This window comes from Euprymna scolopes, chromosome 43 (assembly GCF_053919585.1).
Source record: "Euprymna scolopes isolate OS-2025 chromosome 43, ASM5391958v1, whole genome shotgun sequence".
Lineage (NCBI taxonomy): Eukaryota > Metazoa > Mollusca > Cephalopoda > Sepiida > Sepiolidae > Euprymna > Euprymna scolopes.
The window spans coordinates 54,109,443-54,124,602 of record NC_136524.1 but is presented as its reverse complement, the minus strand read 5'-3'; the positions used below and the strand labels follow the sequence as shown (position 1 = coordinate 54,124,602).

The 15,160-nt window shown below is 34.8% G+C and overlaps 1 protein-coding gene across 2 annotated transcripts in view; it reads right to left on the bottom strand.

Moving 5' to 3' along the window:
* Nucleotides 1-15,160, bottom strand: part of LOC145268350 (serine/threonine-protein phosphatase 4 regulatory subunit 4-like) — a 295,902-nt gene that overhangs the window by 38,061 nt on the left and 242,681 nt on the right. For both annotated transcript variants that reach the window (XM_080123870.1, XM_080123872.1), the window contains 2 exons: nucleotides 13,861-13,970; nucleotides 4,032-4,098 (listed from right to left, as the gene is read on the bottom strand). In XM_080123870.1, coding sequence (XP_079979996.1) covers nucleotides 4,032-4,098; nucleotides 13,861-13,970 — 177 coding nt within the window. The remainder of the gene's footprint in view (nucleotides 1-4,031; nucleotides 4,099-13,860; nucleotides 13,971-15,160) is intronic.

Genomic DNA, 15,160 nt, shown 5'->3' with positions numbered 1-15,160 from the left:
ATCGACCAAAACGTTGTGAAAATAACACTCAAGATGAGAACAGTAGTCTGAAGAATCCAAATAATACGAATTATCAATCATTATCTCAAAAGATACACCTGAAGAAGGTCGGAGGTTACATCGACCAAAACGTTGTGAAAATAACACTCAAGATGAGAACAGTAGTCTGAAGAATCCAAATAATACGAATTATCAATCATTATCTCAAAAGATACACCTGAAGAAGGTCGGAGGTTACATCGACCAAAACGTTGTGAAAATAACACTCAAGATGATAACAGTAGTCTGAAGAATCCAAATAATACGAATTATCAATCATTATCTCAAAAGATACACTTCAAGAAGGTCGGAGGTTACATCGACCAAAACGTTGTGAAAATAACACTCAAGATGAGAACAGTAGTCTGAAGAATCCAAATAATACGAATTATCAATCATTATCTCAAAAGATACACCTGAAGAAGGTCGGAGGTTACATCGACCAAAACGTTGTGAAAATAATACTCAAGATGAGAACAGTAGTCTGAAGAATCCAAATAATATGAATTATCAATCATTATCTCAAAAGATACACCTGAAGAAGGTCGGAGGTTACATCGACCAAAACGTTGTGAAAATAACACTCAAGATGAGAACAGTAGTCTGAAGAATCCAAATAATACGAATTATCAATCATTATCTCAAAAGATACACCTGAAGAAGGTCGGAGGTTACATCGACCAAAACGTTGTGAAAATAACACTCAAGATGAGAACAGTAGTCTGAAGAATCCAAATAATACGAATTATCAATCATTATCTCAAAAGATACACCTGAAGAAGGTCGGAGGTTACATCGACCAAAACGTTGTGAAAATAATACTCAAGATGAGAACAGTAGTCTGAAGAATCCAAATAATACGAATTATCAATCATTATCTCAGAAATTCAGAAATGTAATGAAATACATTTCAAAATATTCATGGCTGACAAAATGCTACCCATGTGAATTAAATTAAAGTGTTCCATTCAGATTCTCAAGGTTGACAGAAGGATTCCAGAGTTCAACAAAATACACATAAAGAAAGTCAGAGGTTGTATCAACTTCTGATGCACACCTGCATTTATAGCATGTTGTTTTGATGTATGGCCACAAAGAACAACCTGGATTTTTCTCTTGTCTAAGAAGGATTTGATTATGTTGAGTACTTGTCCAATAATACCAAAGGAATTTTTGTGACAGGCTCTTCATGCCAGACCTTGACAAAGGCTTTCGATACAGGCTACAGCTCTAGCTTGTTTTATCCAGTACACGATATATGCATTCAGATATGATGGTTAAAATATCTGCAGTAGAATGAGCATGCTCTTGGTCAAAAAAACGCTTAGCATTTACAAGATGGTGGACTAATGCTTGATTGAAGGTTGATAAACTGAGATCAGTTATTTTGCAAGAATTCTTGTACACTGATATTACAGAAGCAATTTTCCAGCTATCAAGTAGTTATTTGCTGAAGAGTTTGGACAGGACAGGAGTTAGCTCAGTGGAGCATTTCTTGATTAGTACGGCAAGGATGAGATTAGGCCGACACGCGTTGGAGATGTCTAAATTTTTTATGATATCGATATATGAGAAGGGGTGATTTTCAAATCATCAAATGTAACTTCAGTCCGCATAGGGAAATTTGGAAGGAAGTTGTTTGTTGAGTCTAAGGTTGAAGATGAATCACAAGACAAGTAGTTCAGCCTTCTTGGGTGCGATGCACACAACCTCCTGGTAAAAATGGGAAAAAAAAGGTTATATAGTATGTATCCGTTTTGGACTGAAGATCTTCAGAAAAAAAATTTCATTTAATTTGATCGAGTATTTTTTTTACAGCAGAAAAACATGTTTTTATGACAGCGTGTTAAAGTCAGCCATCTTGGAATCTTTTGAACATGCCACGGGGAGATAACTCCAGATAAAATGCCGACACTCCCTCCCCATCTTTAATACTAGCGTTTCTTCCTAAAAATCAAACCTTTTGCTCAGTATCATAACAAATTGTTTTTTCACTGTAAAAAAAAAAAAAACTACTTGATGAAATTAAGTGAAATTTTTTTACAGAGAACTTAATTCCATAACGGATACGTACAATTTAAACTTTTTCTGATATTTTCATTTTTTAATGTCTTGATTAAACCGTACAAGTACCATATATTTAAATACTATTGCAAGTAGTAAAAAAATATATATATAGAAACACACACACACACATTGGTTATTTCAGCATGCCTTCTCTTGGCTGTGGCGATTTCTCTCCTACAATGATTTTTAACATCTATATATTTTTGCCTATTTGTACTTGACTTATAACGGATGAACCTCTGGAATATATACTGCCTTTGTACAATGGCAGCTACACAATTTGAAGTGAACTATTAGAGATAGTGGGGTTTGCTATGATACTTCTGTCTGGGAACATCTGCTTCAATACTCACTCTACACTATTTGGTTGTCTCATTGGCACACTGTTCAGCAGGAAAAGAGAAGATATTAGTCCATGGGGCATCTCTGATGTGTCTTCTGATGGCCTCCCAATCATCTTATTTGCAGTACCTTGCCATTTTGAGCAACGGTTCCTCAACTTAGGGTCAGGATGTTTTTTTTGTTTTTTTTAATGGAAATCACTTGAAGCAAGGCATGAAGCCACTTGATGTCAGGAGCTAACATGAATGAAAGCTGATTATTGCAAACACAGGAGATGCTTTTAAGCCTTAGCCACGAAAAGACCAAGGCTGTAGGTAAGAAATAAACAGTGAGCAAGAAGAGAGTTCCATAACCTTGCAGTTCTTGGAAAGAATCTACTTGAATAGGAAGCTGTATTGTAACGAGATATTAAAACAACAAATTGATGGAGACCTCGAGACCAATGGATCAAATGAGCTGAAACAAAAGAAACAGGAAATAGATAAGAAAATTCTAAGGAAAACATGCCATAATATTTGTAGAAACTAACAACATCATGCCTGTGATAAAGGTTGCAATGAAGAAGAAAATGCGAGGCCAATCAAATTACAAATACATTTCTGCAATTTATCGAGAATCCTTAAATGAGATACAGATTCACCAGCCAAATATGAAACAGTACTCCATACATAGTTTGATAGTAGATTTGTAGAGATAGAGAATAGAGTCATGTTTGCGGAAAGTGTTTAGAGTGATAGCGAGAACAGATTTTCCGAGAATCAGAAAGAGTAACGGATTTAATATATGAACTCCAAAAGAATGATTTGATAAAAAAGAAAGACTAAGAAGTCTTAGAGTTGATTATTCATTGAAAGCAGAGCCATCCATAAGAATATCAGGAAGAAAAGGAACACGCCTACGACTGAAAGACAATAACTGAGTTTTAATTTAAGGGTGATGTCTAATATCACAAGGGGTTCAACGTTTCCGAGTGGTCTATGGGCATTTGTCATACAATCCTCAGGCACTGAGGTTAGAAATAGGTCTAGAAGTGAAGCTTGCTGATCTTCATGGTCTGGGTTGGTTGGTTGGTTGTTTTTGTTTTACGACATATCAACCCTTTTCAGGTTATTTTATGCCGAATCCAAAGATTTTGAAGAAAATTTTTTAATGGAGCATATTTGTTGTTTTCAAGTCGGTTTCTATTTAACCCATAATTGGGACCCTAACAGGTACTACCACACCGGGTCAGATGGACCTGGGAGCAATGGCAATTAAAGGGTGGCTCCACACTCCCCAAAGCCCGCAAGCTGGGGCCTCACCACTGGATATAGTTTAAGGTCGTATCCAGGACCTTGCATGACTGTCTGTGTAAGGAAATGAGTTATAGACAAACTATGATTACATCATCCAGACATATATGTGTAACCTGAGAAGCCAATTATTATGATGGAAATTAAAATAACCAAACACATGTACTTTGACATTAAAACCTAAGAAGAGCGCAGTATCTATACTGTCAGAGACATGGTTGATTAGAGTACAGTCTGAATTGGAAGGAGCCTCCGACAATTTGGATTTCTAAAAACGCAATAAAATCTCACCTTTCTGTTTGACTATTATTAACCTGACATCTATGAGGGCGATCTGTTAGCCGGGTTGATGGACTTCCTAAAATTGGAAAAATTGAAAAAATTAAAAAGCATGAAGGAAAAAAATATAAAAATTATTATCTTGTTTGAAAGTGTAAAAGATGAGGCAATATCAAAGGTTGTAAAAGTCTATCTGTTACATAAATATGTCAATTTTATTGTTTCAGTTTGTTAAAACAACCAGCAAAGGAGAAAAAATATTGAAATTATAATAAAAAAAAATTGGTCATATCTTATGAAGTATCATGTACACACACACACACATATATATATATATATTAGATAGATAGATAGGAGACAGTAGAAGTGGAAAATGAATTCACAAACACTATATATTGGAAAATATAGGACGAGTCATTTATTTAATAAGGATATACATACATTTATTTGGGGGATAAAGAGGACTCTTTATATCAAGGTATTTCGAAGTGTGTTGTTGTCTCGGTTACCGCTGTCGATAAAAACCTTTAGCGTAAATCGCCTACATAAACACTATACATCTTATATCGGATAAAATAGAACCATAACCCAACTACCCCTATACTGCCCCCTGAATCTTAAACACATAAACTACTTACATTATTTAAAACTATGATAGAAACCCTATACTCCTTTTTACACTACACTTTATATAATATGCTCCTCCTTTATCTTAGAATTCAATATAGTCCCCCTAACAGCATCAAAAATTTTATTTATTTATTTCGTTCCTGATAATTCCCTCGCTAGATGTCCTATCACCATTATGTTACCTAGCATCTTCTCTACTCCTGTGATGAGAAGCATTAGGCTTCAAAATACCTTGGTATAAAGAATCTCCTTTATTTTCCAAATAAATGTATTAAATAAATGACTCATTCTATATTTTCCAATATATAGTGTTTGTGAATTCATTTTCCACTCCTATTGTCTCCTATATATTAGCTCCATTCAAATTTGTTGAGCTTTATATTATCCTGATAAGTCTCCTCTTATAGAATTGAATGTACTCTCCTCTTCTATCTACCCTCGTTTATATATATATATATATATATATATATATATATATATATATTATAAGGTAAAATTAAAAGCCAAGAACAATGCGAGATTTTTTTTTTATATAGAGTAAAATTAAATGCAAACAAAAGAAATAAAGTTCTTTTTTTTTGTTGTTTGTTTTTTCTTTTTCACACAAATTTTAACTCTAAACAACAGTAATTTTTTTTTTCTGTTGTATTCAATGGTGATATAAATCTCAATATATTTTAGACTTATTAGTCCATTTTCAAGAGAAGACAGCGGAAGAGTGTTCAAAATTGGAAAAGTAGCCGCAGAGTTTGCCACGTGATACCGCGAAATATAGAACAAAAAATGACGTTAGGAGAACGTTAAAATAAATCAGTTGATGTTTGAAATACTTGTTGCGTTTGTGAATCAAGGGAGATGACTATTCAAGCAAGGTTTTTTTTTTTTTTTTTTTTTAATTATTGTTTTTCTTATGTTTTAAACTTATATTATAAAAGCGGAGCTCAATTCCAGTCTATTGTTTAGTGTGGGAGTATTTTTTGAAATAATTAAAGATTCAAGGATACGAAGTTGACCTACGTTTCTTGAAGAAGCAAGAATGTTGATGTGAAAATCTGGTTCTGAATTAATGCAAGTGCGAATATGTTTATAGAACGACGAAGCAGTAGTGTTTAAGTGCTCTTTAATGCGGTGATGAAGCAATCTGGTAGTGCTTCCGATGTAAGATGCACTGCATTTAGCGCATTGTAGGTCGTAAACAACGTGGTTCTTAAAGCATAAACCTGTGTGTGATATTGGGCAATTAGAGAGTGAACAAGGGGAAGTTGTATGCGATGGATGTTTTCGGTTGAGCTGTTGTCTTAAAGTAGATCCAGTGTGGATGAGTTGAATGTTGAGCCCCTCGCTGCGGATGGCTTTTCGGATTGAAGATGAGATTTTGTCATTGAGGAAGGGTAGTTTTAGAAAACAATTGTTAGAGAAGGGTCGGGTGTTGCGTTTTTTCTTTTTAAGTGAGGATAGGATCGTATTAGGATAGCCGTTTAGTGAGAGGGTCTCTAGGAAATTGTTAGTGTGTGTATGTTTGTCGGAGATGTTAGTGCATTTGTCTTGTATGCGTGAGATTTCGGCATGTGCGTAGTTTAGTTTGTCCTTGAGAGGTAGCGCAGATTTGAAATGTACGAAGAGGCGTTTGCTGGCGGGTTTTCTGTAGAATTCAGTGCATATGGCACCATTTTTTTTTATTTGTATTTTAAAATCAAGTAGAGAAAGAGATTCCGAAGAGTCTGGGTGTTCTATAGTAAATTTTAAGTTTGGGTCTGCGTTATTGAATTTGTGGAAAATGTTAATAGCTTCTTCGCGGGAGTATGTGATAATTAAAATGTCATCGATATATCTAGTAAAAAGGAGATAAGAATAGCAGGTACTAAGGGTGTGTCTTTCGAGTTTGTCCATATAAGCAATGGCAAGAATACCGGATAGACTGGAGCCCATGGGTAGTCCAGATACTTGTTTGAACGTGTTTTGTAGGAAAGTAAAGTAAGTGTTGTCTACTATAATACGGAGGAGTTGTAAGAGATCTCCTGGAGTAATTCCGAAGCATTGTGGGTTTTTAGATGCTATAATGTCTGCCATGAGATTAATGGCTGGATGTGCAGGAATGGAGGTGTATAAAGAAACGACGTCTAGGCTAAATGGGTATCTGTATAGTTTGAGTAGATGGTGTGGTAGATCGTTGAGTCTGTTAATTACTTGGTTGGAACTACTAACATGGGCTGGGAAGGTAGAGAGTAGAGGTTTAAGTAGGCGGGATATTAACCAAGAGATTTTATAAAGGGGACCGTTAACGCTTGAAACAATGGGTCTGATCTGTGTGTGTGTGCTATTTTTGTGGGTTTTAATAAGGTGATAAAAGGTAGGTAATTTGCTGCATTTAGTAATAACTTTACTAAATAAATAAATATATAAATATATAAATATTACTAAATACAGCAAATTACCTACCTTTTATCACCTTATTAAAACCCACAAAAATAGCACACACACACAGATCAGACCCATTGTTTCAAGCGTTAACGGTCCCCTTTATAAAATCTCTTGGTTAATATCCCGCCTACTTAAACCTCTACTCTCTACCTTCCCAGCCCATGTTAGTAGTTCCAACCAAGTAATTAACAGACTCAACGATCTACCACACCATCTACTCAAACTATACAGATACCCATTTAGCCTAGACGTCGTTTCTTTATACACCTCCATTCCTGCACATCCAGCCATTAATCTCATGGCAGACATTATAGCATCTAAAAACCCACAATGCTTCGGAATTACTCCAGGAGATCTCTTACAACTCCTCCGTATTATAGTAGACAACACTTACTTTACTTTCCTACAAAACACGTTCAAACAAGTATCTGGACTACCCATGGGCTCCAGTCTATCCGGTATTCTTGCCATTGCTTATATGGACAAACTCGAAAGACACACCCTTAGTACCTGCTATTCTTATCTCCTTTTTACTAGATATATCGATGACATTTTAATTATCACATACTCCCGCGAAGAAGCTATTAACATTTTCCACAAATTCAATAACGCAGACCCAAACTTAAAATTTACTATAGAACACCCAGACTCTTCGGAATCTCTTTCTCTACTTGATTTTAAAATACAAATAAAAAAAAATGGTGCCATATGCACTGAATTCTACAAAAAACCCGCCAGCAAACGCCTCTTCGTACAGTTCAAATCTGCGCTACCTCTCAAGGACAAACTAAACTACGCACATGCCGAAATCTCACGCATACAAGACAAATGCACTAACATCTCCGACAAACATACACACACTAACAATTTCCTAGAGACCCTCTCACTAAACGGCTATCCTAATACGATCCTATCCTCACTTAAAAAGAAAAAACGCAACACCCGACCCTTCTCTAACAATTGTTTTCTAAAACTACCCTTCCTCAATGACAAAATCTCATCTTCAATCCGAAAAGCCATCCGCAGCGAGGGGCTCAACATTCAACTCATCCACACTGGATCTACTTTAAGACAACAGCTCAACCGAAAACATCCATCGCATACAACTTCCCCTTGTTCACTCTCTAATTGCCCAATATCACACACAGGTTTATGCTTTAAGAACCACGTTGTTTACGACCTACAATGCGCTAAATGCAGTGCATCTTACATCGGAAGCACTACCAGATTGCTTCATCACCGCATTAAAGAGCACTTAAACACTACTGCTTCGTCGTTCTATAAACATATTCGCATTTGCATTAATTCAGAACCAGATTTTCACATCAACATTCTTGCTTCTTCAAGAAACGTAGGTCAACTTCGTATCCTTGAATCTTTAATTATTTCAAAAAATACTCCCACACTAAACAATAGACTGGAATTGAGCTCCGCTTTTATAATATAAGTTTAAAACATAAGAAAAACAATAATTAAAAAAAAAAAAAAAAAAAAACCTTGCTTGAATAGTCATCTCCCTTGATTCACAAACGCAACAAGTATTTCAAACATCAACTGATTTATTTTAACGTTCTCCTAACGTCATTTTTTGTTCTATATTTCGCGGTATCACGTGGCAAACTCTGCGGCTACTTTTCCAATTTTGAACACTCTTCCGCTGTCTTCTCTTGAAAATGGACTAATAAGTCTGAAATATATTGAGATTTATATCACCATTGAATACAACAGAAAAAAAAAATTACTGTTGTTTAGAGTTAAAATTTGTGTGAAAAAGAAAAAACAAACAACAAAAAAAAAGAACGTTATTTCTTTTGTTTGCATTTAATTTTACTCTATATAAAAAAAAATCTCGCATTGTTCTTGGCTTTTAATTTTACCTTATAATTTTCTTCAACAATGCTTCAAGCAAACTACAACCTACTTATATATATATATATATATATATATAATTTTTTAGTTTTTTATTGAGCCCATAATAAATTTACATTACTGTTTCCATTGGATTTTCACCCCAGGATATGAGGTAGAGTACCAATTTCATCGGAATTTATAGGTGGACTGAAGTTTAAACTTACAGAAATGGATAGAAAGTTATTGGGGGGGGGGTATTAAATAGAGAGGGAGGTCGTGTGGTAGTGTGAGGAGGTTTTATAGTAGAATTTCAGTTGTGAAAAGACGCTAAAGAGCTTCTATTAGATACGTTTGAAAAAAGAAAAAAGAAAGAAAGAAAAGTAGACGTTAAAGTTTCAAAAAATACTTAGGGGGAGTAGTGGGAGTAGAGGTTTTTGCGTCATGGTATCTGTAGTTGTGTAAGAGGGAGTGGGAGTAAGTGATCAGTAGCCACCGTAGCAGTTGGTAAGTATTGTCACCATGGCAACGTATTTTTTATGAGGACGCTGGATTTTAGATCCTTTGGAGGTGTTATTGATATCTGCATAAAATTAAATCATATAATTATATAATTCGAGATGGATGCGGATGCTGGGGGGGGGAGGTGTAGGAAGGGGGGGTTCGACATATACCTGGGGGGGAGAGGAGGAGGGGGGAATATATTTAATGCGGATTAAAGTTGATTATTGATGATAGTAAGAAGGTGGAAAGTAGGGGGGGGTCGATATAGACTGGGGGGAAGGGGGGGAAAGTGCAATTAATGCAGTATTTACATTTTGTAGACGTTGTTATTAAGGATAATATATGTTGAGAAAAGAAAAAAGAGAAGGAGGCAGGTTCGGATAATATAGATAGGTGGGCGGATTGAGGATGATTATTGATGATAGTATAGATGGGAATTATTAATTAATGATGGGGGGGGTCGACGTAGACCGGGGGGGGGGGGAAGTGCATTTAATGCGGTATTTACATTTTGTAGACGTTGTTATTAAGGATAATATAAGTTGAGAAAAGAAAAGAAAAGAAAAAAGAGAAGGGGGGCAGGTTTGGATAATATAGATAGGTAGGCGGATTGAGGATGATTATTGATGATAGTAAAGATGGGAACAGTAGAATTATTGGTTAATGAGTCAGATAATATTAATTGGTGAGGTTATTAGATGTATGTAACTAGGTTAATGGGCGGTAGAGGTGAGGATAGATAATTAAGTAGGAAAGTAGTAGGTAAAAGTTATTGGTGGTATCCAGGAGGTAGTGGGTAGGGTATTTCTGTTATGTTAGTTTTTATATTTGGAATGGAGTAAAATTACTAAGGAGATATTGTTTGTAGTGTTTGCAATTTATTGATGTTTCGTATTTTTTATTTAAAAGTTTATCCTTGTCTTTAAAATTTGTGATAAATAATTTTTCATATAAACAAAGATGACATGGGGAGTTAATTGATTTGCAAGTGCTGGATTTTTTTAGGATTTCCCAGGTGATAGTTGGGGTGAGTTGGCTTCTGGTTAGCTGTAGGTAGTGGTTGGTGAGTGAAGTTTTGTTTGGGTGATTAGGGTTGTTTATGGAGCATTTGTGGACCCTGAATCTTTCCTTAAAGGGGGTACTTGAGATGCCTATATAAAATTTCTTATTATTAGGGTCTTCTGTGGGAGTAATAGTTGCTTTATATACTACGTTTGTTGCGAAGCAGTTTTGTTGGAGTGGGCATCTGGATTTAATAATGCAGTTACATTTGCTCTGATTGTTAATTTTATTGTTGTTATTTAGTATTTTGTTGTGTTTTTTAATTATATTTTCAAGGTTATTGGTGCAACTGTAACTTAATTTGATAGTGTTGTTATTAAAGATTTTATGCAAAATAATATTGGGGAGGAAGTGCTTTTTAATTTACATGAAAAATGTTTTGCCTAATTTAGATTTTACCATATTATTGTAAGGAGGGTTGAACCAGAGGACTTTGCGGGTTCTATTCTTTTTCTTCTTAATATTAGTAGTATTGTTATTGGGGATGTTAGGTTCCAGATATGTTAATGTAGTATTGGGGTAGCCACATTTTTTTAAAGCGCTCTCATAGAATAGTTTGTGTTTATGAAATATAGTTGAGTTGGAGGAGTTAGTGCTTAGTCTTTTTTCTATAGATTTGGGTATATGGTTAATTACGTTTTTTTTTTTACCTTATTTCCCTTGAAAAGAAATATATATATATATATATATATATATATATATATATATATACACTAGCAAAAGTACCTGTCGTTGACTGGGTTCAAAAACAGCCTACAGAAAATGGACTCTGATTTATGAAAGTATGATAGGTTATGAAAAGGAAGGGTTGTAAAGAGATAACTTCGAATTTGGGGGTATCAAAATCAAAGCAAAATATGATGAAAGTAAAAATAAAATAGATAAACCCCATAATTTATCATACCATACCTGTTCTCACTGAAACACTTATCACAATATTCTGTGGATCTATATTAAAAAACCTTGTTAAACTTTGTGACATATTTCCATTCTATGGAGGTCAGGTGCGAACGGACACCTCATAATTTTATTATACCATATTTCTTCAAACTGAAACATAACTATCAAAGTATACTTACGCAGATAGATATGAAAAGTTTTTATTAAAGTTTGTGCGCATTTCCTTTCTATGGAGGCCAGGTGCGAACGCAGACCCCACAATTTTATTATACCATCCCTATTTAAGTTAAAGCATACTTATCAAAGTATTGTTATGCACATCTATATCAAAAACACTTGTAAACGTTTTTTTTTTAATTTTAAAATTTTTTGTTTCCATACTTTGCGGACCAGGCACGTACGCAGACCCCACACTTTTAATGAACCACTGTTCTGCCAGATCAAACATACCCATTCCTGTGTCTCGATACATCTTCTATCATTATATGTAATCAGTTTTTTAAAATAGTCAACCATATAGGAGCCTATTCGTGACCAGACACACACACACACACACACATTCAGCTTTATATTATATATATAATTTGATCATGATGCAAGTGTATACTTCTTTCTTTCTCTTTACCTTTCCTTCTTTCTATTTCCTTTTTTATATTTTCTTTCTCTTTTTTCCTCTCTCCATATTTCTCTTATTTTGTTAATATCTACTTGGTTTACGATAAACTAGAAGTAAGAAAACAGCCAACTTTTACAGGTCTCTATACACGACTCTTTTTGCCCTATGAACCAAAAATATAATTTAATCAAAACTTTAGCACATAGGGCCTTGATGATTTGTTCTGAAGTTAATCTGGATGACGAACTCAAATTTATCACTAAGACCCTTTGTAATAATGGTTACCCCTTGAATATTGTTGAAACTACTATCAATAAGAAAGTTTCCAATTTTCATAAACCCAAAGAAATTATAGCTAATAGATGTCCTGTGTATCTACGTCTACCTTGGCTAGGTAACATTAGTGACCGATTTGCTAAGCAAATTTTTTTGTCTGTGCAACGGTGTTATGTTGCATCGAACCCGTGTGTTGTTTTTTCAACTAGGCCTATATTGCCGTCTATTCGCAAAGATGTTCTTCCCCCCACCCACCCACCACCATAATAATTCTATTATTTATTTATTTAAATGTAGTTGCAGTGCGCACTATGTTGAGCGAACATCGCAAAGATTAGATTTTCGTTTGAAACAGCATGTGCCTTCAAAAATTCGTTATGCAAATTTTTCGCCCTCGGATGTTCTGAATAACACGCATAGTTTTGCGATTTGCGACCATCTTATAAATAACCATGCGTGTGCCACGGATTTCAATGCTGACATGTTTACGATCCTTAGTAAGTCGCACTCTCCCTATCATTTGAAAATTTTAGAGACTCTTTCTATTAAGTCTTTGAGACCTTCTCTTTGCAAGCAAAAAGAAAATCTTCTAGGACTTAATTTAGTCTATGTAATTTTCCCCCGTTTATTTCATTTTTTTTTTTTTTCCTACCCCCGCCATATTCATGACTTTTTTTGTTTGTTTTAAATCGTATTTTCCTCGATTTAGCTTTGATAAGTGAGGAACGAAACCTGGTTAGCTAACCTTTATTTTCATTTTTTAAATTCATTATGCTTTTTGGTCTGTATTTAGCCGTTATAAAATTCTGTGCCCTCGGGAAAATTTTCAAATATATATATATATATATATATATATATATATATATATATATATACATACATACATACACACATATATACATACATATATATATATGGCGATTGTCACTTGACAGAAGAAGACCATTTTTCCTTAGCTTTATTGTTGATTATTCATTTTCATGTACTTTTGAAATATTTTCATTTGTTTTTTTTTTATAATATATATATATATATATATATATATATATATATATACATACATTTATACATACATACATATATATACATGTGGAGATGTGATAAAGATGCATCAATTTCTATCTACTGTGAGATAAAGGTGGCTCTTCAGACCAGCCCTGCTCTTACACAGTCTGTTGCAAAGGTCACACTTAAGCTGAGATTGAGGGATGCCAACTGGTGCTGCTTTACTGTGGACGTTCATATGACGCTTCAGGCCTCCACTCGATTTACAGACCACAGAGCAAACAGAACATCTGTGCCCCGCAGTGTTTTCCCCATCAAAATTTATACATATATGGACATATACACATAAGCAAACAAACATGCATATGTATATATATATTCCTAGTTCTCACAATATAGTAACCCTCCAGAACTTGCGAGGGAGGCTAACAGGTACTACACCTTGCCTAAGGATGACCTGGAACTATGCAAGGCAGAGACGTTCATCTTCCTGAGGTAGTAGGTATACCCGCATACCGTATACATATATATATATATATATATATATACATACTTACATAATAGAGTAAGATAATTTACCTGGAGCTAATGTTGCATTTGAATTACTGGTTGGAGTATTTGCAGATGATGTGGATGAAGATGATGCTGACAAAGAGGGAGATGGAGCTGACCCTGTACTTCTGCGGTTACTGGAAATTATTAAAAATATATATTGAAAAATACTTTTTAATACTGGAAAAGTACAATAACACTGCATAAAAATAAAACACAAACAACTGTAAACAAAGAAAAAAGGAAAACAGGAACAGCAAAATAAAAAATTTAAAAAAAAAAAGCAGAAAAAAAAAAAACTGCTAGATCTACTAAATTTTTAGATAAAAAACAAAAGTTTGACATTTATTAAATTCCCAGCATTCTACAAGAAAAGTAAATTGTTTAAAATTTTCTTTCCAAAATCAATTTAGTTGCTTTCAAGCACCTCCGAAATTGACACTTTAGATTGAAAAAGCAATGAGAAATTTCCTCAATATAGAATTACTTCTCCTTCACTGACTAAGGATAGAGCTAGACACAAGGTCGGATTTTAATGTGATAAAAACCCATGCTATGAAATTGGGAACTCTGGGGAAACAGAACAGAAATAAGAATTGCCTCAGTGCAGAATGACCTTTCTTTCGATGACGGAACAGACGTAGAGCAGCATCAAAACAAAATACCAGCTTCTGATTTTAGCAAAAACAAAAAACAAAACAAACATAATTCTGATTCCTGCAAAAAATTACTGACTCCCAATTACAACTCTCTATCTCTGAGTTTGGGGTGGAGGCGAGTCTCAACACACTTTTAATAAAGATGGTTCTGACTCCTGTGTAAAGTTCCTTACCCTTAGCATTGCCTACCCATCTCTAACCCTAACCCTAATCTCTTTCTAACAAGTAAGATCAATCATTGTTCCATTTTCTTTATTTAAAGTAGATATCACAAACCAGGCAAAATGGTAAGCCCAATGAATTGGAAGGAATACATTGAGGACATTGCCGAAGCTGCGGCAAAGAAGGTGGGCTCCATCTACTGTGCTAGAAAATTACTAAAATCTGACAATATCTTGTATCTCTACGAAACCACCAATCGCCCATGCATGGATTATTGTTGTCACATCTGGGCTGGTGCATCAACCACTAGTCTCTTTCTCTCTTAAACAGGGTCCAAAAAAGAGTCTTAAAATCTACTGTTAACTAAGATCTAGTCTCTGTCTCTGTCTCCCCCGTTGCAATGTTGCATCCATGTGCTTGTTTTACAAGTACTTTAATGAAATGTGCTCTGATGAGCTCATAACACTGGTGTCCCCTTTGACATAACTACTCCTGACTGACCCAAC